The 25,896-nt window shown below is 41.4% G+C and overlaps 1 protein-coding gene across 4 annotated transcripts in view; it reads left to right on the top strand.

Moving 5' to 3' along the window:
- Positions 1-4,784: 4,784 nt before the first annotated feature.
- Positions 4,785-25,896, top strand: part of HMGCS2 (3-hydroxy-3-methylglutaryl-CoA synthase 2) — a 31,148-nt gene continuing 10,036 nt past the window's right edge. The window contains exons 1-6 of one of the 4 annotated variants that reach the window (XM_069602283.1): positions 4,785-4,900; positions 11,182-11,428; positions 17,605-18,059; positions 21,493-21,618; positions 22,205-22,369; positions 24,101-24,266. In XM_069602283.1, coding sequence (XP_069458384.1) covers positions 11,325-11,428; positions 17,605-18,059; positions 21,493-21,618; positions 22,205-22,369; positions 24,101-24,266 — 1,016 coding nt within the window. In that variant the 5' untranslated portion in view covers positions 4,785-4,900; positions 11,182-11,324. Of the gene's footprint in view, positions 4,911-10,953; positions 11,429-17,604; positions 18,060-21,492; positions 21,619-22,204; positions 22,370-24,100; positions 24,267-25,896 lie in introns of those variants that run through there. The other 3 variants (XM_069602291.1, XM_069602300.1, XM_069602273.1) reach the window with 3 other exon arrangements.

The following is a 25,896-nucleotide window of genomic DNA, read 5'->3' as shown; positions in this document are numbered from 1 at the left end:
AAAGCTTTTCGTTTTTCTGAGCCATTTACTCTGTTGAATGGCTTAACTACCTGACCTTCCATCTAGATCCTACCTCCTCATGACCGAACATGAACTGATTTCAAAATGAAGGGAGGAAGTTTCCAATGAGCACGAGAGGAAATTTATTCTGCCCACTTATCCTAGGCTTGCAGGTCAGCCAAAAGCCAGAGTAACCCAATCACTATGCAAAGAAAATCCTTTACCTCATCAAGTTATGATAAAAAATGACCTGCAGGTATAATTATTCTAGTTTGATGTTCTCCATCTTGGACCCAACAATGTTGCAGGTTGCCAAGTTCCTTCTTTAAAGTTTTTTGCCAAATTCTTTCTAGTCATTCTTCCTCTCATCTCTTGAAAGGTTAACAGCATTCACCGAGCAGAAATTCCCTTGATTTTCCAAGGTCCAGTCAGAATGCACCAAATGAAATGCATCGGTTCTTTGGTAGGAAGAAATGTGGTAGTGAGCAATGAGAGGAAGCCCAGCGATAGCTACAGATCCTTTCCAGCCTGTAGATACTGGTTCATTTTCTCACCCTTTTCCCAATACATAAGGATGATAGCAACAATATTCACTTATTAAACAACTACTGTGTTCAGTGCCTTACATGCATTTAACCATCACCACAAACCGATGATGCAGGAACCACTATTGTCCACCTCTTACAAGTGAAGAAATTGATAAGAAAGTGATTCTAAGAAAGGTTAAATGACTATTTCAGGTTGTTCAAGTAGGATACAGAAAAGTTAAGATTCAAATCCAGATCGGCCTGGTTCCCAAGTCTATGTGAATATCTCTGTACTATAAGATCTGGTAGTCATAGATATGGAATTTGTGGGTTTACCATTATTCCACTCTCAGCTGTCTCACCCATCCTGCCTTCACAGCCATTTCTCTTTTATCTATTTTTATAAAATAGGTATTTTTGTTTTGTGAGTAGTTTAAACTTACATAAATGCTACTTTGCTTGACTTTAGCATTGCATTTAAGATGCGTCTGTCTTGCTATTTGTGGTGTTTCTAACCATTTCATAACACTCTGCGTGATACTTTCAACCACATTGTACCTGTTCTCTCTCAAATGATGGATATCCAAATTACCTCCAACTATCATACGAAGTCAGTTTTACATTTTCCCACATGTCCATTAACTATTGAATAATCTAGCTTCTTCCAATTTGTTAAATATTAATATTGCTCCCTCAGCTTTCTCTTGATTTATATTTGTATAGTATGTTTTATTCCAACCATTCATTTTCAACTTTCGTGTGCCATTGTGATTAACAGGTATCTTTTGTAGGTGGTGTAATGTCAAATCATTTTTTATTCCCATCAGATACTTCATGGTTTTTACTTAAGTTTAACCCATGTAAATTTTGTTATATTCTTTGCTCTAAAGACAGATCTCTTGTTCCTTCGGTCTTTTCCACCCCACTTCCCTGTCATGTAGATATAACTAGGCTTTTGCATTAAGGTTGTTATAGTTTTGCTTTCTCATTTTCTTTCTTTTGAGCTTGTCCATAAACAATGATATGTTTACCAAATTATTAGATCAATGCCACTTTTTTCTGTAGTTAGTGTTACATCCTCCTGAATTTATCTCTCTTTTCATTCCCTGCTTCCTCCAGTTTTGTTTTCATCATGGGTCTCTGAGTACCTGAGAACATACTTGTTATGCCCTACATTTGAATGACAACTTGTTGTGTCTCTTCTGTAATTATTTAAACATATTACTTCACTATCTTGAGTCCAGTGTTGCTATTAAGAAGTGCAATCACTTCTTAAGAAGTGCAAAACTCAAGTCACTTGAATTTTGTTCCTTTTCAAGTGATCTTTCTTTCTAGAAGTTTTTAGAATGTCCCTTTTGTCTATATGTACTCTAGATCCATTTTCTCCTTGACTCTTTTGCTTGTTCCTCAATAAGTTTTTTTCAGACTGAGATGTATCTTCTTTCTTTAAAAGTGGAAAATGTATCTTTACTATTTCTTCTAATGTTTTTCCTTTGGATATTTCCATTATTCAAATATTGATAATTTTATATCTATTCTTCCAATCTCTTAGCTTTTTTTTAAACAATGTTTTCTCATTTTGCTCTTTGTTATTGGCCTTTTTTGAGAGTTTCTCAATTGACTATTCCTACTCACTATTTTAAAAAATCTATCCTGTAATATTTCTCATCTATATAGTCTTTATTTCAGCATTATGTAGAATTAGTTATATATGAATTCTTTATTGTGATTCTTATCAGTAACCTATATAACAAAATCTTCCTTCCCCTTCTTAAGGGCATGTAGGATGATCATTTTAAATTCTTAGTCTGTCTGTTTTGAACATTCTGTTCAGTGCACTAGCTTTCCTTTATAGACCTCAAGGCATTTTTAATTTGGCATATGAGTTCATGCTCCTGGGGGTGGTAGATACTCTCCAGCACTGTGTGTTAGGGAAACAGTGAAAATCTGGCCTTACTCTGTGTTCCTCAGGGCACATCTCAAGCGAGCCCCAGACATTGCAGAAACATGGACGACTATCTTATTTGCTGCTACTTCACCAGGAGACTCTTCTGACCAAGCCTGCACAATTAAACTGCTAGGAAACAACAGAACCTGGGGAAAATATTGCTGGGTCACCAGTTAGCGGTTTGAGAACAAAGGTTTGTCAGAGTAGTTGTCAGTGTATGCTTGGTGAGTCTGCAGCTCTTTTCATGAACAAGGCACCCAGTAAGGCTTTTTCAGTCTTCTTCCTCTCCTTGGGGCTTTCAGCCAACCGTCCTCTCCAAGCTCCAGCCCTCATCCAACTTCATCCCCACCTCTCTCCCACATCCCTTGATCCAGGGCATCCTTCAGACTCCTCAGGGATTTCTCACAGCTTTCATTCTAAATTGTTCTTCAAATTTATGCTTTACCCATTTTTTTTTCTAGTGTTTCCCAAGTAGATTTAGGAAGAGGCATTCCACAGCTTATGACAGTTTACCATGTGGCCAAGCAGAAAAAATCTGGGTTTGATCAAATGTTATGAAAATATAAATTATGACAATTAAGACAAATACATGATAATTATCTAACAACAAAATTTTGAGAGCTCAAAAAAAAAGGATATTACTTATGCAAATTAGTTATTTTGTGACATATTTGTTACTGACACAAAATGGTTGTGGAAATGTAGTTTGCTTTTTTTTTCAGACTGTTTAAATGTCAGAGATAATGAAGGCTGGACAATAAAGGCCAAAGAAGGGATGACAGATGATGCCGGCGTTTGCTCGTTGAGACTCATGGGAAACTCTACCATCACTACTGTGTGCCTTTCCTGTGCAAATATTGAATCTTTCCTCTTGAGACTGTACATCATCTTGCTAGGTTTGCTCCCTAGATGACACTGCAAACGCAAGGGAACTCCTGGAACGGTGTAACTCAGGGTAAACAACAAATACCTGTGCTCAATGCTTTTCTTCTGAGAAATATCATCAGGCTCCAAGCCCTTTCCCCTACTTTTCTCAGGACCTCTCTCCTAATTCGACAGATAGATAGGAATAAATCTATGACACTAGTCCTCCCTCACAAAACTCTGGGAGCTTTAGAATCAAAGGTCTGAATGTCACCCCAGGTAATCCCAGAAGGCAAGACCTGGCAAAGAGAGGTTAGTTAACCAGTAATAGAATCAGAAGCAACACTGATACTCCTTCCCTTTCATAGCAGAATCCACGTGAAGATGTGATGAAAGAGTCCTCAATCTGGAGATACAGCAAAAATAGTGCTCCCAGACATTGCCGTGAACTAGTCACACACCCATAAGCAAGGTTATTTCATCTCTGGAAGCTTCATGCCTACATCAACTTATTAGAACTGGTATAAGTACAGATTGCATGTGAGAGCATTTCAAAACTGATGAAGTATTAGATATGCTTGAGTTGAAATAGTATTATTATTAAATAAATAAAGTTTATCTCCCTAAACATAAGGCTTGTGCCTAGATCTACACTTTCTGTAGAAATAACTCCTACATACTTTCAGATGCTTGGAAATCTGAAAACTCCTTTTCTTTTTTCTTTTTCTTAAGTCAAACTTTTCTATCATTTTTTGTTGTTGTTAATTTTTTTTTAACACCAAAAACATTTTGTTTTGGGGTATAGCCGATTAACAATGTTGTGATAGTTTCAGGCGAACAATGAAGGGACTCAGCCCTACATATACATGTATTCGTCTTCCCCCAAACCCCCCTCCCATCCAGGCTGGCATATAACATTGAGCAGAATTCCATGTGCTATACAATAAGTTTTTGCTGGTTGTCTGTTTTAAATATAGCAATGTGCACGTGACCTTCCCAAAGTCCTCTACCCTGCCCCCTGCCACACCCCCAACAACCATGAGTTAGTTTTCTAAGTCTGTGGGTCTCTTCCTGTGAAAACTCCTTCCCTTTACATTGAGATATAAAGAGTAAATCTGTGTGACTGAGGATCCACTTCAACTTATCAGCCATAGGAAACTTGGAACCACAGGAACCACAGAAAAATACATTTTCTGTGCATTTGTTAAAAGAAGGACTATGAGTTTTTGAGGTAGAAGAGGCAGGTGTAGATAAAGATGGTAAATTTAGATGCCCAGGAATTTTGTTCACAGTTTTTCTCTCCTAAGTCAGCTTTCTTGGCAGAACTGTTTTAAAAACAAACATTGTTTATGCAAGATTCACCCTAGATGTCTAAACTTTTTAATCCAGAATAATCAATGTTTATGATTCTTAGTGTTTATCTAGCACCTGACGCATTTTTGATTAATCAACTCTCTATCTTTCATCAACCGTCCAGCTAAAGAGCTGCATTCTGAGAGCTGAAGGATCTCAAAGTCTCAAAGCAAGAATTAAAGTGTCCTCATTCAGAAAATATCAAAATGTGAGTTTATGTAAGTGTTTGAGAGGTGATTTCTTTAACAGCTGGATGTTGTACTCTCTTTCCTTCAGCACTTTGGATAATTCATAGAAAAACCATTTTCTTTATTGAGCTTGACTACAATTACTTGGTCAACAAAATTCTATCCACTATGAAAAGCTATCACCTAATGGTGTTATGATATTATTTCCTCCAATTTACACGTTACATAATGTATTCCTCGATATATTCCTTGTTGGTACTTCTTCAACCAACAAGTTTCCCTCTTTCCAAAGAAACAACTTAATATTAGATTTAATTTTGCATCATTGCCGTTGCCATTTTTCAGGTCAAAAATGGTTGAAGATTGGTGCAAATCAGGCATAGATCCAGAGAGCCTAGATTCAAAGCCAGTTTCAGTCACTGACCAGGTCTTGAGCCACAGATGGCTATATAACTTAATTTAGAATTATGTAATAATTATATATATTATAATTTATTATAATTATATAATATATAATTATATAATATATAATTATATATATACTATAATATATTATAATATATATTATATTATATATTTTTTATATATTATAATCTTGTTATATATTATTTCAATATTATAATTTTATAATAATTTAGGAAACCTCAGTTTGTTCATCTGTAAAATGAGTGGAATAATAGTACCCATCTCAGTTGCAAGAATTAAAAGAGAAAACATGCAAAAGGTGCTTAGCATACTACCTGGCACAGAGGAAATGCTTGTGTGTGTTCAATCACTCAGTCATGTCCAACTCTTTGTGACCCCATGGACTGTAGCCCACCAAACTCTTCTGTCCGGGGAATTCACCAGGCAGGAATACTGGAGTGGGTTTCCATTTCCTCCTGCAGGGGAGTAATTGCTTAGTATATGCGAATTTAAAAGAGAGAGAGAAACAAAGCTGATCCATCCACCTAGATTGCCAGTGCTTAATCTCTTATATATACTAAATAAAATTTTACTGGATTAACTAGTTTGATTGATCTTCAATTTTTATCAAAATAGTTTGTTATATATCCATAATTCTATGTGAATATTTGGGTGTTTTGGCCTAAGACCGTAATGTTCTTAGTCAGTTCCATCTATTTTCTCAGTGAATTAAGGAGTGTGTGGGAACAACCCGGAGCACTCTACATTTCAGAAAGAGGAGGGGCAGCTATTAGGAGTGGCCAGTGATTTGGAGGAAACCCTTGGGATTGTCAGGTTCTATAAGCCAAATGAAAAAAGTATTTCAAGAAAGACGCAGCAAGAAGATGTGCCGTGTGCTCCTAAGAGGTCTAGTAAGCTGAAGGTTCAGGACCAACCATTGGTTTGCCAAGAAAGAAGTCACTGATGACCCCGACACAAGGAATTTCAGTGGAACACGTGAGGCAAAAGCCTAAATAGATCAGTTAAGGACTGAGTGAGAAGCAACGATGTGAAACACTGAGAACAGACAATATTTTAATGGCTTTTGCTATAGAGGGGAGCATAGATGTGATGGCACATTTGGTAAGATATATAGGGTCAAAAGGGAGTTTTTTTTATTTAAATTTATTTATTTTAATTGGAGGCTAATTACTTTTACAATATTGTATTGTCTTTGCCATACATTAACATGAATCCTCCACAAGTGTACACATGTCCCCAATCCTGAAACCCCCTCCCACCTCCCTCCCCACACCAAAAGTTTTTAAAGATGGGATTGTGCACTGACAAGAGCAGCCAAGTAGAAAAGAGAAATGATCAGAAAGAAGAAAGGAAGACTGCAAGACCACCATTCATGCAGAGCGGAGGGAGTACCATCAGTGCACAAGTGGTGACGTCAGATTTAAATTAGAGCAGGGATTGTTCCTCTAGATAGGAACTGCATGAAGGTAGAGTCTGGGCTATAAAGGCAGGCAGTTTGCTGAATTTGTTAGTAAAAGATGGAGTACTTCTCTTCTAATTGTTTCTATTGTCTCAGTGAAATGAAAATGCTGACCAAGTTTCATATACTCAAAGCTATACTTTTTCCAGTAGTCATGTATGGATGTAAAAGTTGGACCATAAAGAAGGCTGAGTACCAAAGAACTGATGTTTTTGAATTGTGATGTTGGAAAAGACTCTTGCACTGCAAGGAGATCCAAGCAGTCCATCCTAAAGGAAATCAGTCCTGAATATTCATTGAAAAGACTGATGCTGAAGCTGAAACTCCAGTACTTTGGTCACCTGATGCGAAGAACTGACTCATTTGAAATGACCCTGATGCTGGGAAAGATTGAAGGCAGGAGGAGAAGGGGATGACAGAGGATGAGATGGTTGGATGGCATCACTGACTCAAAGGACATGAATTTGAGCGAAGTCTGGGAGATAGTGAAGGACTGGGAAGCCTGGTGTGGATATATATATATATATATATATATATATATATATATATCCATGGAGTCACAAAGAACTGGATACCACTTAGCGGCTGAACAACAACAAAACGATGAAATATGAGTCAAAGTAATCAGCTGAAATTGAACAGAGGTGATGGGCTGAAACAGACGAGGAGGTGTGACCAGTCTTTTGGAACTGGGAGAGCAAATGAGCTAGGTAAATGTAGTAGAATCGCCAGTCTATGCTGAACATCCATTTCAGATGTGTGGTTGTAAAAGTAAACCTAACCAGTCAACACTACACTGTATTTTTCTTCAGCCTTGGTTAGCTGCTCAGAGGCAGGCATAGAGTAGACCAAGAGTGGGTTTAACAAAAGTTGAAGGTTTGCAGGGTCAGCCTGGCAGAAAGACTAAAGGCAAGATGTGTGCAAGGGACTGTTTGCAGTAATGCATCAACAGTAATCTGAGCTGAGCAAAGAGGCCTGTGAGGATGCTAAAAAGTGAAGAAGTGGAGGAGTCAATGGTGGGCCCAGTGGAAGAAAAAAGTGAGGGTACATTGAAAGTGAGCTGGGAAGACAGAGGTTGTCAGAGTTGGGCTGCATGAAATGAAAACTATGAAGGTGGATAGATGCGGTACCACAAGGTCCAGAGTATGAGTATAGAAACTCATACTAGAGATCATCATACCAAGTAGGTTGTCACTTACATGTGAAATTTAACAAACGATATACATGAATTTATATACAAAACAGAAATAGACCTGCAGACATAGACCTGCAATCTAACTCTTTGTGACCCCATGGACTCTAGCCCACCAGGCTCCTCTGTCCATGGGATTCTCCAGGCAAAAATACTGGCTTGGGTTGCCATGCCCTCCTTTAGGATACATACACTACCTTATATAAAATAAATATCCAACAAGGACCTACTGTATAGAACAGGGAACTATACTCAATAGTTTGTAATAACCTGTAAGGAAAAAGAATCTGAAAACACTTTGCTATAAGTCAATAGCAAGGAGAAGGGAGCATTTTAGGCTAAAGGGGTGGAAGACCAGAGCAAAGGTGGCAGGAAGAGCAGCCACTTAAGTTTGCCTTACACGCAAAGTGTCTGTCAGGCAAGCACTGTAGAAAAAAGAGTCAAGGTCCACAAACCAGGGAAACTGTGGTTCAGAGAGGCATAAGCTCTTCCAGCTAGTGCATTGGTGAATGGGTCACATCACTGAAACTGCTGGAAACACAGCAGGCCCAGATGATGAAGAGGATGCCGAGCTAGCAAGTTTGGACTTTGTGCCCATGTGGCTGAATGCCAACACTATAGATGGGTGCAGCAATCTTTCTATCTCCGTTGCATGTCTGCATAGCATTGTAATTCAACTATACTTCAATAATATTAATAATAAAAATAGTGTGCATGTGGAATGGGAGGCTGAGGTCAAATGGAAGACAAAATCATGGGAGTGGGGACTTAAGTGAGAGGCCGACATGAATGAATTACCTATGTAGAGATTGACATCTCCAAGAATGCTGAGGATTGAGGGTGGAAAGGAAGGCAATGATCCCTGTGCTCCTATATTCATGAACAAGAGCAGTGGAGCAAGACTGATGATTGACTGCAAGAATGAAAGGCACTGAGTGGCCCAGATTGATGATATGTGCTTGTAGAGAATGGGACTGTTGAGAGGAAGGAGAGGAAAAATACTTTGGCAGCATCACTGAAAAGCAAAAAGGTTATGCTATGCTACACCGCTTCAGTACCCTACGGACTGTGGCCCTCCAGGCTCCTCTGTCTATGGGATTCTCCAGGCGAGAATACTGGAGTGGGTTGCCATGACCTTCTTTGCCTATTCCAAGCACTGCAGTACCTAGAGTACCGGTCGCCGGGGGTGGGGGTGGGGGGGCGCATATGGTGGAAAGCAAAGAATGCAACTACCATGTGAGAGCTGCAGTCTGAGACCAAGAAAGAAGCAAAGGGCATTTTCAGGGGAAAAAAGATCGGCCACAAGGAATTTTCAGTGGGTGATAGAACTTTGCCAATGGCTCAGTGGAGGACATGGGGTGACAGAGCAAAGCGGGAGATTGCATTAGAGCAGTGAAACACCAAGACACATGGAGGCAAGAATCTAAAGGTGCAGAAGACCTAGGAGACTTGGACTTCTGGGGGCACCTGAAAGGTCTCTGTCTTCAGGGAAATGAAGTTGCCTCTGTCTTCCCTGAAGCAAGAACCACTCTGGCTCCTCTCTCTGCCCTCCGCAGTCATATTACACTGAGGGGTTAACTGAGCAAAGTGATGAGTGAGTGCATGATTCTTATCAATGACAGAGGACGATCGGGCCGTGAGAGAAGAACAGAAAGGCAGAGACTCATTGGAAGATCAGATGAAAGGAACCTTTTTATTGCAAAGTAGAAGATGAACATGGAAAGAGTCAAATCTGGAGTGAAATGACATGCTTGAGTCCCCAACCTGCTATTCACTAGCTGTAGGTCTTTGAGAAAGCCAGATCACCTGTCCACAGGTCACTAGGCTCATCACTAAAGAAGACCTCTCCTCCTCAGGAGATACCGTGTTTCAAATGACGATCATCTCTTCAGGCCTCTGGTTCTTCTATGGCAGCACTTACTGCACTGTACTTGGAAACTATCAGTTCAGTTCAGTTCAGTCGCTCAGTCGTGTCCGACTCTTTGCAACCCCATGAATCGCAGCCTGCCAGGCCTCCCTGTCCATCACCAACTCCCAGAGTTTACTCAGACTCACGTCCATCGAGTCAGTGATGCCATCCAGCCATCTCATCCTCTGTCGTCCCCTTCTCCTCCTGCCCCCAATCCCTCCCAGCATCAGAGTCTTTTCCAATGAGTCAACTCTTCGCATGAAGTGGCCAAAGTACTGGAGTTTCAGTTTTAGCATCATTCCTTCCAAAGAACACCCAGCACTGATCTCCTTTAGAATGGACTGGTTGGATCTCCTTGCAGTGCAAGGGACTCTCAGGAATCTTCTCCAACACCACAGTTCAAAAGCATCAATTCTTCGGTGCTCAGCCTTCTTCACAGTCCAACACTCACATCCAAAACTGTATAGAGCTATGATAAAGTGACAGTGAAAATAGGAGACGTGGAGCAGGCTCCATATCTTCTCTAACAGCCCTTTGCCTGTGTGCCAGTACCTGCTCTCAACTACTTAAAGGGCTTCTATGAAAAGATTCATTCCCTTTGATTTTGAAAGATTTTCTTTTTATTTCAATACTTTAAAATACTGGGTTGGGACTTCCCTGGTGGTACAGAGAATAAGAATCCGCCTGCTAATGCAGGGGACATGGGTTTGACCCCTGGTCTGGGAAAATTCCACATGCTCTGGAGCCTCCTTGCCGCAACTACGGAGCCTGCATGCTGCAACTACTGAAGCCTGTGTACCTTTAGAGCCCATTATCTGCAACAAGAGAAGCCATGGCAATGAGAAGCCCCGCAACAAAGAGTAGCCCCTGTTCACCACAACTAGAAAAAGCCCACCAGCAGCAATGAATACCCAGTGCCACCAAAAAATAAATGAATGAATGAATTTTTTACTTTTAAAAATTGGTTGACCAAAAAAGTCCATTTGAGGTTTCTATAACATCTTACAGAAAACCTGAACAAAATATTTGGCCAACACAGTAATAACAGGTAACTAGAGCTTCCTGGACTGCCAAGTGAGAGTAATTCAGACAAGAGTTCAAGGCAGACCAGGTGGGGGTACCCTAAGATGTGTAACAAGGAGCACCATGGCCTCCTGAGGTGGCTGAGCATAAACAAGGCTGCCACAAGAGCCCAAGAAAAGGAGGGATCAGTGCCACCCTTTCCCACACACAGAAGCAGGGCAGCTATGTACATGTTGGAGAGATGATGTTTTTCTTTGACTCGCCCATATTCTAAATGAGACCTTTTGCCTAGTTCTAGAAGCCACGGAGCCTCGATAAGCAGGGGCAGGGCTTCCGGAGGCAGGAGTCTCCGGGATCTATAAAGCCCAAACCAACACCGCTGGGCATCTCCCCCAAGGACTGTGAATTGTTGGCTTCCTGCTCGTTCCTCCAAAAATGCAGCGGCTGTTGACTCCAGTGAGGCGGGTGTTGCAAGTGAAGAGAGTGATGCAAGAAGCTTCCCTCCTGCCTGCCCGCCTTCTCCCCGCAGCCCACCCCAGGTGAGTCTCACTGGTCCCCAGGACTGCACGGGTTACTCTTTGAGAAGTGGTGAGGAACCAGTAAAAGAGAGGCATGAGGGCTCATTAGAATCCCAGTCAAAAGTTGACAAGTCCTGGGCACAGCCTTAGATAAGCAAGTTAACCTCTCAAGGTCTCAGTTACCTCATCGCTAAACAGACAGCCCAGGTCTGTTTACAGAATTCCGGGATAGCAAACCTCTGCCCCTGCTGATGTCAGCAACGCATTTTACTCCCCTAGAGGCACAAAGCAGTAGAAATCTCAGTGCCAGGGCCCACGGCATCCTCCTCCCTGGCTCTGTTTTCACCTTTCACCCAAGCCCTGCTGAGACCTTCAGGATACTGTTTCAACTGCAGTGTTAGTAAAACCAGCTGCTGCAAGTCACTGCAGCCAGATTCAGAATGGACTGAGGAGAAGAAGGTGTTTCTCCACTCTCTGATTTCAACAAAGAGGAACATGAGTGTAAAAGATCAGAGTTTGCCTGTGTGTGTGCAATGTGCTTGTGCACAGAAGCACACACACACTCCTTTCCTTGGTAAACATTCTCCCAGTTTGGCCCAAGTACTCACAGTCTCCCAGTACTGATGTAACACAGCAACCACTGGCACCCTAGGGTCCCTACACTATCCACTGTACTTTAGGACTAGCCTTTTCTTACCTCCCATCTCTACATCGAGTTCTCTGGATAGATTTTTAATGTTTATTTATTCATTTATTTGGGCTTCCCTGGTGGCTCAGAGGTTAAAGCGTCTGCCTCCAATGCGGGAAACCCGGGTTCAAAACCCGGCTTTGATCCCTGGGTCGGGAAGATCCCCTGGAGAAGGAAATGGCAACCCACTCCAGTATTCTTGCCTGGAGAATCCCATGGACAAAGGAGCTTGGTAGGCTACAGTCCAAGGGGTCACAAAGAGTCAGACATGACTGAGTGACTTCACTTTCATTCATTTATTTTTCGCTGCACTGGGTCTTTTTCTCGTGGACTGCACTGGGTCTTCATTGCTGGCCGTGGGCTTTCTCTAGTTGTGGTGAGCGGAGTCTACTCTCCAGTTTTGGTGAGTGGGCTTTTCATTGTGGTGGCTTCTCTCCTGGCGGAGCACGGGCTGTGCGTGCACAGGTTTCAGTAGTTGCAGCACATAAGCTCACACGGGCACACGGGCTTATTTGCCACATGGCATGTGGAATCCTCCCGGACCACATGTGTCCCCTGAATTGGGAGGCAGATTCTTAACCACTGGACCGCAAGGGAAGTTCCCGCGTGTGCATGCTAAGTAGCTTCAGTCATGTCTGGCTGTTCATGACCCTATGAACTAAAGCACACCAGGCTCCTCTGTCCATGGGATTCTCCAGGCAAGAAAACTGCAGTAGGTTGCCAAGCCCTCCTCCAGGGGATCTTCCCAACTCAGGGATTGAACCCATGTCTCTTACATCTCTTGCATTGGCAGCTGGGCTCTATACCACTAGTTCCACATGGGAAGCCCTCCCTGAATGTTTAGAGAAACACCTTTGGTCCGGGTCTTCCCCCGCCGGGTACCAAGGGAACCTGGTGTGTGGATGTGTTGGGTAGGAGGTGATACTCTCTAGCCTTTTTATTTTTTTCCTGACTCCCCACCTTCCTCCATGCTCTCCTCCACCCCGTGCATACAGGCCAAATGTCCCAGAATTTAACCTGGTTTTGCATTTGTGAGGAAGGGATTGACGTATATTTGCTTGTTTCAATAAGCAATCATTGGCTGCCCTCCAGGAGACAGACCTCAGACCCCCCCGGCCTGCCCCACTTCTGACGTCCTGGGTTCAAACACTTGGAATCAGGGTTCACATTTCCTTTTCAGTGTATGCACAGTTCATCCCATTTTCCATGGCCTGATGGGTATTAAGAGTGCTCCTTATGACTCTCCTTTTCTCTGTGGGTCTGTTCCCTCTAACCCAACCTGCATCGGCTCTAAATCTACCAGAAGGACTGCTCCCACCCCGTGTGCTTCACCACCTTTTAAATTAAGGGAGAACTGTGCCCTCCGCTTCACGGCTCCCCACCTACTTTTCTCATGTGTTATCCCCCCGCTCCCCTTCGCTCTCTGCTCCAGGTATCCTCACGTGTTCAATCACCACCTGCTATGGCGCTGCCTCTGTAGACCCCCTGCCAACTTTTCATCTGCAGAAACTCGATTCACGCGTCAAGGTTGACTTCAAATCTAGTCCGTTCCTTGAAACCGTTCCTGATACTCCCACACACAGATCTCTGCTACCTTTGAACTCCTGTGGGTTTTTTGGTGACCTTTAGCACATTCTGACTCTCAGTTGGGTTACATAGTATGTCTGTGCTTATCTCATTCCTCCCACTGGTTCAGGAGGCTCCCAAGAACCTTGATCTCCTTTCTTCGCCCATTCCCTCCACCCCCCACAGCCCTCCATGGCACAGTGCCTAGCATGTAATAACTAATTTTGAAACACAAAAGAGGAGAGAGGGAATAAAGAAATATAAGTCTGATGCATGTTCTTGAACCAAGAAACACCAGAACAAAACCAGTTTTAAACTAAACAAAGCTATTATTTGCTTTTTAATTAATTTATTTTTAAAAAAGTTTTTATTGGAGTATAGTTGTTATGCTGTGTTAGTTTTTGCTGTACAACAAAGTGAATTGGCTATACCTATACATGTGTACTCTCTTTTTTGTATTTCCTTCCCATTTAGGTCACCACAGAGTACTGAGTAGAGTTTCCCATGGTTTACAGTAGGCTCTCGTTAGTTATCTATTTTACACATAGCTTCAATGGTGTCAGTTCCAATCTCCCAACTCATCCCATGCCTCCTTTCCTCCTTGGTATCCATAAGGATACCTCCTTGGTATCCTTGGTTTGTTCTCTATGTTTCTGTCTTTATAGTATTCTTTTTTATTGGAGTATAATAGCTTTACAATGTTGAGTAAGTTTCTGCTGTATAATGAAGTGAATCAGCTGTATGTATACATATATACCTTCCCTCCCTCTTGAGCCTCTTTCTCACCCCGCTCCATCCCACCCCTCTAGGTCATCACAGAGTGCAGAGCTGAGCTCCCTGTGCTAAACAGCACATTCCCACTAGCTAGCTATTGTACACATGGTAGTGTATGTGTCAATCCTAATCTCCCAGTTCATCTCAGCCTTCCCTCCTGTGACCCTCCGCTGTGTCCACAAGCCCGTTCTCTATGAATATTCAGTTCAGTTCAGTTCAATTTAGGTCAGTCGCTCAGTCGTGTCCAACTCTTTGCGACCCCATGAACTGCAGCAGACCAGGCCTCCCTGTCCATTACCAACTCCCAGAGTCTCCTCATGTTCATTGAGTTGGTGATGCCATCCAACCATCTCATTCTCTGTCATCCCCTTCTCCTCCTGCCCTCAATCTTTCCCAGCATCAGGGTCTCTACACAGCAACTAAAAGGAATGAAATAAGGTCATTTGTAGAGATGTGGATGGACCTATAGTCTGTTATACAAAGTGAATTAAATCAGGAAGAGAACACCAAATATTGTATATTAATGCATATATATATATATGTATTATCATTTAGAGAAAGTACACGATTAGATGGACACTCTTAACTCCTGTATGCTTATGTTTCTGGAAATATCTATATCTTTTCTTCAAGGCTCTGGAATCTATTTCCAAGTAATAATCTCCTACAAAGACAGTTACAAAAGTTACCAAGAGACTTATTCTTGGAACCTTTCCTTGATGCTTGAGATTTCTCACTGGGGAGAGAAATGGAGTGAGCTTAGAGAAGACAGAGAGAGGATGAGGATGAGGGAAAATCCAGTCAAGCACAGAACTGAGATCTGGCTAGCTATTAGTTCTGAGTACTGGGAGCTCCTCCACAAACATTTGAGAGTATAGACTCCGCTTATTTGAGTGGCACCGAATAAATAGGGCTTAGAACAAAGCTTGGATCCTCCCTTGTCTGATAACAATAAGCATTTATCACTTAGACTCACTATCTTATGATCACATGATCCACTTTTTGCCTCCCAGCAGTCCTTCAAAATGACCTCTGTTATAGAAAAACTGGTGTTAAGAGAAGCCCTGAAAAAAAAAAAGAGAGAGAGAGAGAGAGAAGCCCTGAGTCCTAAGGATGATGGATGGATACATTCCATTTGAACTACAATTTCTGTGGCATAGAGCTAAACTGATAAGCCTGCAGAGCCATCTTATCACTTCCACCATCAGGAATTCTGTAGCCAGATGCAAGTCAAAGGAATCTGGCAGCACTCAGGACTGAAAGGACAGAATATTTCTTAAAAAAAAAAAAAAAAAAAAAGATTTATGCATTTGTTGGCGGCACTGGGTCTTCACTGCTCTCAGGCTTTCTTTAGTTGTGGTGAACGGGGTCTGTTCTTCGCTGTGGTAAGCAAGGTTCTGATTGCAGTGGCTTCTCTTGTTGCGGAGCACAAGCTCTAGGGCACTGGAGCTTCAGTAGTCGCAGCCTGCGGGCTCAGTAATTTCCATTCCTGGGCTCTAGAGCACAGGCTCAGTAGCTGTAGTGCACTGGCTTAGTTGTTGGGCAGCAGGAAGGATACTCCCAGAGCAAGGACTGAACCCATGTTCCCTGCATTGGCAGGTGGATTCTTATCCACTGAGCCACAAGGGAAGCCCCAAGGCAGAATATTTCTAATACATGAGAAACTAAGAAGTTACCCTGGGCAGAACGCTTCACCAGTGTTTGCCTTCCTTTCAACATCTGGAAAATCAAGAGTATTTCTAAAGTAACCAGCTTTCAGGTACTTTTATATGGAACAAAGGGAAGGTGTGCTTGGTGAGTTCTTTACTGCTAGCTAGAAAGAGAAATTCCAGATCTCCAGGGGGATTAGGAATCTGAGGTGGTGGGTCCAGGAAAGAAAATTTATCTCTTCCCTCTTTACTGACCTTTTCTCCACGTTTTCTCTGCTTCCATTTAGAATTGCCCTTGGAACTTCCTTGGAGGTTCAGTGGTTAAGACTCTGCCTTCCAAGACAGAGGGCCTGAGTTGATTCCTGGTCAGGTGCTAAGGTCCCACATGCCACAGGGTACAGCCAAAAATTAAAAAGAAAAAATAGAATTTCCCTCTCAGCCTTCTATATTCCCACAGTCTTTGCTTGTTCCACATGTATTTAGCCATAAAAATACCAAAGGGACAATTACCAAGGATAAAAGGGTAAATTAAACAGAAAAATACAGCAATTCTAAATTTGTATTCATCTGATAAAAATGGAATAACAATGCAAAATAAAGCACATTATATGTTGTAACAGAAAAGAGACTGAAAAATTGAATTTCTCAGCTTCATATTGGTTTGGGTTATGAGAACTTCAAACTCCACTTTAATTCTCTGTAAGTGAATTTTAATTTTATGCACACTAATTAAAGATTTGCTATTTAATATTAGTTTGGAAATATCCAATTACAAAGCACATTTGAACTTCATGGGCTTTCAATTCTAAAAGGAAGTCCTTGGGGATCCCTTCTTACTAATTAATAATTTTATTGAGTTTGGAGTCAGATCAAATATGGCCATAATCCAGAATCCTCCGCAAACCTAGCAAAATCTTATGTATTCTTTTCTTTTTTTTTTAATTTTTAGTTTTTTATTTTTTAAATTTTAAAATCTTTAATTCTTACATGCATTCCCAAACATGAACCCCCCTCCCACTTCCCTCCCCATAACATCTTTCTGGGTCATCCCCATGCACCAGCCCCAAGCATGCTGCATCCTGCGTCAGACATAGACTGGCGATTCAATTCACATGATAGTATACATGTTAGAATGTCATTCTCCCAAATCATCCCACCCTCTCCCTCTCCCTCTGAGTCCAAAAGTCCATTATACACATCTGTGTCTCTTTCCCTGTCTTGCATACAGGGTATTCCTTTCAATTATAATTAAACTGACTTGTTTAATAAGCTAAAAGGAAAAATTGAAGTCGAGGCAGGTCATGAAGATTTAACATTAAAAAAATTTTTAATGGATTCAATATAAATGCTTGTATACAATAAAAAATACTAAATTCTGAAAAAAAATAGAACAATCCTAAATTTGTATCTGATATCTTCAAAATATATTTTTTAAAATGAATGAAATGATTGCTGTATTGTCTTTTAAGGAAACTAGCTAGAGACCATTCATGGAATTTTGATTGTTTTCTCTGTTACAGTTTTTCTACAGTTCCGGCTGTCCCCTTGGCCAAAACAGATACTTGGCCAAAGGATGTGGGTATTCTTGCCATGGAGGTCTACTTTCCAGCCCAATATGTGGACCAAACAGAGCTGGAGAAGTTCAACAAGGTGGAGGCAGGGAGGTACACCGTGGGCTTGGGCCAGACCCAGATGGGCTTCTGCTCAGTCCAGGAGGATGTCAACTCCCTGTGCCTGACGGTGGTGCAACAGCTGATGGAGCGCACGCAGCTCCCCTGGGACTCTGTGGGCCGCCTGGAGGTGGGCACTGAGACCATCATCGATAAGTCCAAGGCTGTCAAAACAGTGCTCATGGAGCTCTTCCAGGATTCAGGCAACACTGACATTGAAGGCATAGATACCACCAATGCCTGCTACGGTGGCACTGCCTCCCTCTTCAATGCTGCTAACTGGATGGAATCCAGCTCCTGGGATGGTATGTGCTGCCAGAGGCCTTATGTAAGAAGGGAGCTGGGGTAGATGCTGAAGCCTCAGTTTCGCTTCTCCATTCCCCGGGTAGGTTCATCCACCAAAGAAAGGACACATTACACACACAGCTGTTGTGACCGTCCAACGACCACAGTGACAGCAACCCCTCAGACTTGGATGGTTTCATACAGTTATTCAGGGAGCATGTCCACACAGCTTCTTACTGAGTCCTCATCACACACTACGAAGTGGATGTCATACCTGTTTTATGGATGAAAAAAAAAAGGAGAATCTAATAATTTGCATGTCATGTGTGGCGGGAGCAAGAAACCAAACCAAATTCAGTGTATTTCCCACTCAGTGCTCCTGTTTCTCTAAGATTTCTCTTAAGTCTCTAAGGGACAAAGAGATTGGTGATGTTAACAGATTTAAACAAGTATAGGTGTTAAGGAGAAAGCACCCTGGGTAAAAATAAACCCAAAGAATCACAGGATAGACTATGACACAGGGTGTTTCTACCCTCTCTCCTCGCATGGTTCCTAGGAGAATTAGAAACCTAGCTTTATCAATAACTAATGACAAGTCCCTTAACCTCTGTGAGACTCAGAGTTTTTATTTGCCTACCTGCTTTCTGGGGCTGATACGATTAAACATGGTATTAATGGAGATGTGAAAAAACACTTCCTGGACAGACAAGGCCCTCCATTTACTAAGTTGGAAAGTAGAACTTAAAACTTTAGAAAGCATAATAAGCATTAATTTAAAAATTAATTATGAAATCTTGATGTTGGTGAGGACCTTAGATATTATCTAACCCAGTATTCCTCATAGAGGCCAAGAAGAGTGTAAGGGTTTTTCTCTGTTCGTGCAGCAAGGCAGTACAATGCCATACACCCATTCAGTGTTTTTCTGATTGCCCTGCACGGCCTCACCATTAACAGTTCCATTGATTTGTGATGTTCCAGACTCTACATCCTCAAATCTGTCCTTATAGTGCTCTTGCTTGGTATTTGTATCATTATTTCTCCAGCAACCCGTACTACCACCACCACCAATCTGTCAAACCAGATTGGTTAGTACAAATTAAAGGGACACTCACTAGCCTTTAGTGAAGAATCAGAGTCTATATTTGGGGGCATTATCAGCTTTAAGCATGTCATTTCAAATGAATAGATTCTGCTGAATGGTTGGGTATTCCACAGGAGACGGCTGCAAATGCATCCTTCTTTAATCTGTTATCTTTTTGGGAAAAATATTAAACAAACATTATGAAGTGAATTGTTAGTCTGTACTTTCACAAAAAGCATATTTAAGTTTGAGCCTAATGGCAACCTCCAAGACCAGACAAGGCCAGTGTAGATGTGATTTCTGCTTCTGAACTGGCCAACCATCCACCTGGGACCTTTCGAAGGAAGGAGGTGGTTCTGGAGCTCACCAAGAAGTTTTGAACCACTCCAAAGAGACAGCAAGGTATGAGGGAAGGAAAGAGTGGTACTGGCTTGAACTGCCTGAGAGACCTCATTTTTCCTTACCTTTTATTGTGAAGGTAAATGAAATCTACAGTGTATATGTATATATGTGTGTGTGTGTATATACAGATAGACAAAAGTGTTCAAAGTGAAGAAAAATTTTCCTTTGACACCCCATTACCAATTCCCAGAATTTAATCCTCATAGTTCCCATGGATTCTTTCAGAAATTTTCTATGTATGTACCTGTAAGTGTATACTTATCTATTCATTTTTTAACATTGCACACATTATTCCTCATTTTTACTATGTCTTAGAGGTTAGTCTATAGATATCTCTAGATACACATAAGGTCTACCTCTTTCTTTTAAAAGACATTATAAATTCTATTGATGGGTATACCAAACCTTAGTCCCATATAGATGGATATTTAGATTGTTGTATATTTTTTGCAATTATTATAAAAAGTGTTAATATTTAAGGCAGTAGCTTTGTATGCTCATAGCTATATGTGGTAAGAATAAATTCCTAGAAGTGGAACTGCAGGATCATTTAATTAAAAAGTTTGATAGAATGCGCCAAATTGCTCTTCAAATTGTACTAACATATTGTTGGAATGTACTTTCTAACTTCAAACTTTCTAATCTTTGTTAGCTTAATAAGTAAATTGTAGTATCATTGATTTTCCCTTGTTATAAGAGAATTTTGATATTTTTATGATGTTTATTGGCCATTTTCCTATTATATACCTTTCCGATGAGACATTTAGCTATGAAGGAAAATAATTTTTTGTTGGCTGTAAGTATTATAAATACATCCTCAGTTTGTCTTTTGTATTTCTGATAGAAAGTTTTCATTTTTAGGTAATCAAATTTACTGATCTCTTCCTTAATGGCTTATATTAATAAATACTCTTTTATAGTTTCCAAATTTTATATAACATATAAATTTTGCTTATATAGATTATGTTTATTTGTTATATATTTATCTTATACTTTTATATATTATTTTTATATTCATATATATAAAATTGGGGAGAAAAAATGCTGTTTTGTTGGCGTGGTTAAACAGTCTTAACCGAAAATTGTTGGGTTTTGGTGAATTTGGGTTGGGATTCTGACTAAATCCTGTTAGCTGTGTGACTTTAGGCAAGTGACTTCAGTTCTCTGGGCCCCAATTCCTTTGTCTATAAAGAGGAGATAACTGTTTCTGACAGGTTAGGTAGAATACTAAAAGTACTGCCGTGTCTTTTCCACATACCCACGTTTAGGAGCAAGCTGTACTAGATGAAGAAGTAACAAATAATATTCAGGACAACGGTTATTTATTGAATAATCATCTGCCTATTACAGAAGTAATTTCATAGATCATCTACATTAAATGTGGTTACTGAACATTAATTCTTCTCACAAAGAAAGTGGTACTAGATTTTTCAAAGTGCCTTGTTTGGGATCCAGTCAGAACTGAGTTTGAATACAAAATTCCATTTTCACTAAATGGGTGACCTTAGACAAATTACCTGAACTCTCTGCAAGGCAATGTCCTCTACAAATGTGGACATTACCTGACTCAATGGATTGTTTAAAGGATTGTTTGAGGATAACTGGTGTCTAGGATTTCAAATATTAGTTTCCTTCCCATCCTTTGGCCTTCTGTGATTTGGAAAGAATTTCCACTATAGCACTACAAAGAGTACAAACCTAAATTATTTTCAAAAGTGCTGATTTATGAATTTTTTGTTGAATACATGAGGAATTTTTACAGCCTGAGTCAGAGAACACTGAGTTTTGACGTTGCATTTCCGATGCAATGTCATTTACACTTCACTAGAGTATAAGTTCCACAGGGGCAGGAATTTTTATTTTGGTTCAGTGATCTATTGCCAGGACCTAAAATTGTGCCTGGCATAGAGGAGGCTTTCACTCTACTGGAGATTTGGCAGTAATAATAATTATTTCTTTTCTCTTTACAGGTCGCTACGCACTGGTGGTCTGTGGGGACATTGCCGTCTACCCCAGTGGTAACGCTCGCCCCACAGGCGGGGCTGGAGCTGTGGCAATGCTGGTTGGGCCCGAGGCCCCTCTGGTCCTCGAGAGAGGTTTGTAGTACACTGTGCAGTAAACACGGTACCAGGGGACTGCATGGCATGGCCAAATGCTTAGCTCTTAGCTCTTAATTCCCAACTGGAACATTCAGGGCCGAAGTATGGACTTGAGGATGAAAGTGCTTGCCTTCAAAAGACTACACTGGGGAGCAGAGGGCAGGGAGAAAGGGAAGAAAAGGATCAGCAAGGTGGCTTCATCTATACCATCACACATCAGGATAATGGTGTTTGGATCAAATGGCATTTGTGCTGCTGACAAGGACCCTTTGGGAGCTAAAGTGACCACTGAAAATGAAAGAAAATAATTGGATATAAAGTAAGAGCTTTCCTTTGAGACTTTTGGAGTCTGTTCCAGATTTCTTTAAGCCCATATAGGTGTGGAAATAGAAATATACATCTCACTTATAAAAAGGTATTCATCTAATTAACTCCCTTTGAACACCTGAGGGATAATCAGTGGGCCTTGGGCTTGGGCATGAACATAAAGACAAGGGTGCTGCTTGTACATGGATTTCCCACCCTCTCTGCTCAATATGGGCTGCACTGTGCAGTTTCTGAATCCCTCTGTGTGCCTCACCAGGGCTTAGAGGAACCCACATGGAGAACGTGTACGACTTCTACAAACCAGATGTGACTTCAGAGTACCCACTGGTGGATGGGAAGCTCTCCATCCAGTGCTACTTAAGGGCCCTGGACAAATGTTACGCATTTTACCGTCAAAAGATCGAGAAACAGTGGAAGCAAGGTATGGGGCTCAGAGGGCCCAAGTCACAGACTACTTACATGAGGCTGAGAGTGTGTCCCAAACTCTTAACACAAGGACTCTTTTCTCCTCTGCAAATGATCTCAAGAGAATTATTTCACGTCTTCTTCTTACATGCTTTCCCGGGTCTAGGCTGAACTCCCTTTGGAAGTCATCCAAAGTCAAGTATGAAATTGCCTTTAACTTGAAAGAAAGTAAACAACCCTAAGCCACAGCTGAAGCCTGTAGGTGTCAGCCACCTGGGGAGGTAGTGTGTGAGTCAGAAGGACCATGTCTTGTGGGTGCTAGGATTCATTTCTGTTGAAGTCAGCAGTGATTTGACTCAGTTTATAGTTTGCCACCTTTTAAAGTCTGATTGACGTTGAAAATTCTTACCTATATTTTCAATATACTTAAGTGTTATCAGTAATTTTCTTTCTCTGCATGGTAGCTTTGCAAGTTAATTTTATTTTCACCTTTAGTTTCTGAAGTTTTCTGCTAAAAAATATGTGCCGATTTCATAATCAGATAAGAAACAAATCTTATTTTAAAAATACAGAGAAACTTACTTACCTTAAAAAAATAAAAATAAAAAGTGTTCTTACCTGTTTGGCTGTGCCTAGCTGGATGTCTGAAAAATGCAGGTTTCAGCGTGGGAAAAGGCATGTGCTGAAGCGTCAGAGCACAGATGCTCTAGGGGTGGCCTAAAGCATCTTGGCTCTTTCCACTGTGCTGGTGGGAATGCAGTTTGCCTCCATGAGAAAGGAGTCAACTTAGACCTCTCAGCCTCTGCCCACCCATTGTAAAATTGCGACTGGCTAATTGGTAGCTCAGATGGTAAAGAGTCCATCTGCAATGCAGGAGACTTAACCCATGGGTAGGGAAGATTCCCTGGAAAAGGAAATGGCAACCCACTCCAGTATTCTGGCCTGGGAAATCCCATGGACAGAGGAGCCTGGCGGGCTACAGTCCATGGGGTCCCAAAGAGTTGGGCACGACTTAGCAATTAAACCACAACAATTGCTCTGGCACCCTCTGAACTCATGACATTTTAATTGTACCCCTCATTCTCATATCGAATTTGATCAACGCTGCTTTGAATCTCAGCACCAAACTGTAAACTTTCTAAGGGGAGAGGGTGCACTGGTCTTCTCTTTGGAGTGAAAGAGGGTCTGGAGTGTAGAGTCAGAGACTCTGGAACCTAAAGCCAAAATCAGCTGTTTTCAAGCTGAGTGACCTCGGACATGTAACTTAGCTTCGTATTTTGGAGACCCTGTTTTCTCCTCTGGAAAATAGAGAAAATAATACGATATGAGGTTGATTTGAGGAATTATCTGTCATGGAAGTTGGCACTGGCAGAAAGGAAGAAAACATTGATTTCTTTTCCTTTTTTACGAGTAGTGTGCATGCAAAGTCACTTCAGTCCTGTCCGAATCTTTGCAACCCTATGGACTGTAGCCTGCCAGGCTCCTCTGTCCCTGGGGATTCTCCAGGCAAGAATACTGGAGGGGGTTGCTTGTCCTCCTCCAGGAGATCTTCCCGACCCAGGGATCGAACCCACATCTCTTACATCTCCATGTTAGCAGCAGGTTCTTTAGCACTAGCACCACCTGGGAAAGTGCTTGATAAAATGCTTGTAAAATGAACAAACTGTGTGTTCACTGTAGGTAGGAGCTCGTTCTCCGGGAGTCCTTAGAACACACTGTATCCTTGCTTTCATGCTTCTTCTTCCAGCTGGCATCGATCGGCCCTTCACTCTCGATGATATGCAGTATATGATTTTTCACACGCCTTTCTGCAAGTTAGTCCAGAAATCCCTGGCCCGCCTGATGTTCAATGACTTCCTGTTGGCCAGTGGTGACACACAGACTGGCATCTACAAGGGGTTGGAGGCCTTCAGGTGAGTCCTGTTCAGGAGGAGCCTAGAGGCTCATGAGGGGTGAGAATGAGGGGCTTCCTCATGCCTTGAATCTGGACGACTAGCCACTCCTGTGAGGTAAAAACAACAGTCCTCTAACACAGTAGAAATGACATCAAGTCCTCGTGTGGGTTACTGGGTTATTGTCTATGTAAGGACCTCACCTTGCATCTCAGGGAGCAGAGGGACCCTGCTGGCACCTGTCAATCAGGTGACTTCAAGAAGATTCAGAGAATAAGAAAAAGGGAAAGGGAGTGTGCCAAAATCATTCAGGCAATAAACATGTTATGAATATCAACTGTGTGTCAGGCATCATATGAAACTCTAGGGACATAAAAGTGGGTGTGACTTCATGCTCCCCGCCTAAAGGATCTCACAGTCTGTACAGAAACACCTAGAAACAAATAATCACACTGCAGGATAGCAACTTGGGGAAGGTCTGGTCTTTCTCACTTGCCATTGCCTTAAAGAATGTCTAACTTGTTGCCTCCTCCCCCTTATCTATGAAAAAGGGATAGTCCAGCATACTCCCCCTCCTTGGATTTCAATAAAGCAGGGAGAATGCTGTTTATTGATGCAATACTCCAAGGCATTTAGAAATAAAGAAACTTCAACACAAAGAGATCTCACTGGGAAGGGAATCTTTCCCTTTCTTCTTGGTATCTTCTCATTTCAAGTTTTAGAGTATTCTACCAACATCTGTCCCCATTTCTAGCTACTACTGCTAACCCTGCTATTAACCAACCAAAACAGCAAAGTTAGTACAAACACTACTTCTAAGACTTGCCCCATGGAAAAAATTTTAACATATACCAAAAATAATAGGCTAATATTTTTAGCATATGAAAGTTTCATCAGTAATAAGATAAACCCATTAAATAGAAGATATGGACAAGAAATTTCCTCAGGGAAGAAATGCACATATGCATATTTTTAAATGTGCATGCCCATTAGTAATGCATATAAACAATGTTTTCTTTATGTGCGTTCTTAGTCACTCAGTGTGTCTGACTTTTTGCAACCCCATGGACTGTAGCCCACCAGGCATCTCTGTCTCTGGGGATTCTCCAGGCAAGAATACTGGGGTGGGTTGCCATTTCCTTCTCCAGGGGATCTTTCCAACCCAGGGATTGAACCTGGGTCTCCTGCATTTCAGGCAGATTCTTTACCAACTGAGCTAGGACGGAAGCCCTATGTTTTCTTTACATAGCCTTTAAAAAATTTGAATACCCAGACTTAAGGCTATGAGAAAATGAGCAATAGTGGACGGATTTGGGGGGAGTAATAGGGAAACACAAATCAAAAGCCTTAAAGATGTTTATAACTTTGGCTCAGTAATTTCACCTTTTTAAAAGAACATGTAGTTATTTCTAAAAAAAAAAAAAAAAAAACCACCTACCACATGACCCAGCAATTTCACTCCTGGGTATATATTGCAAAAAAATTTTTTTGAAAAGATACCTGCACTCTGATGTTCGGATCAGTATTATTGACAATTGCCAAGATGTGGAAGCAACCTGTGTCCATCAATAGATGAACAATTGAAGAAGATGTGGTTTAGATATACAGTGGATTGCTACTCTATTAGCTAGATATCAGGCTTTCCTGGTGG

The sequence above is a fragment of the Ovis canadensis genome, chromosome 1 (genome assembly GCF_042477335.2).
Source record: "Ovis canadensis isolate MfBH-ARS-UI-01 breed Bighorn chromosome 1, ARS-UI_OviCan_v2, whole genome shotgun sequence".
Lineage (NCBI taxonomy): Eukaryota > Metazoa > Chordata > Mammalia > Artiodactyla > Bovidae > Ovis > Ovis canadensis.
The sequence above is the reverse complement of the archived record's forward strand: the minus strand, read 5'-3'. Positions and strand labels throughout refer to the sequence as shown.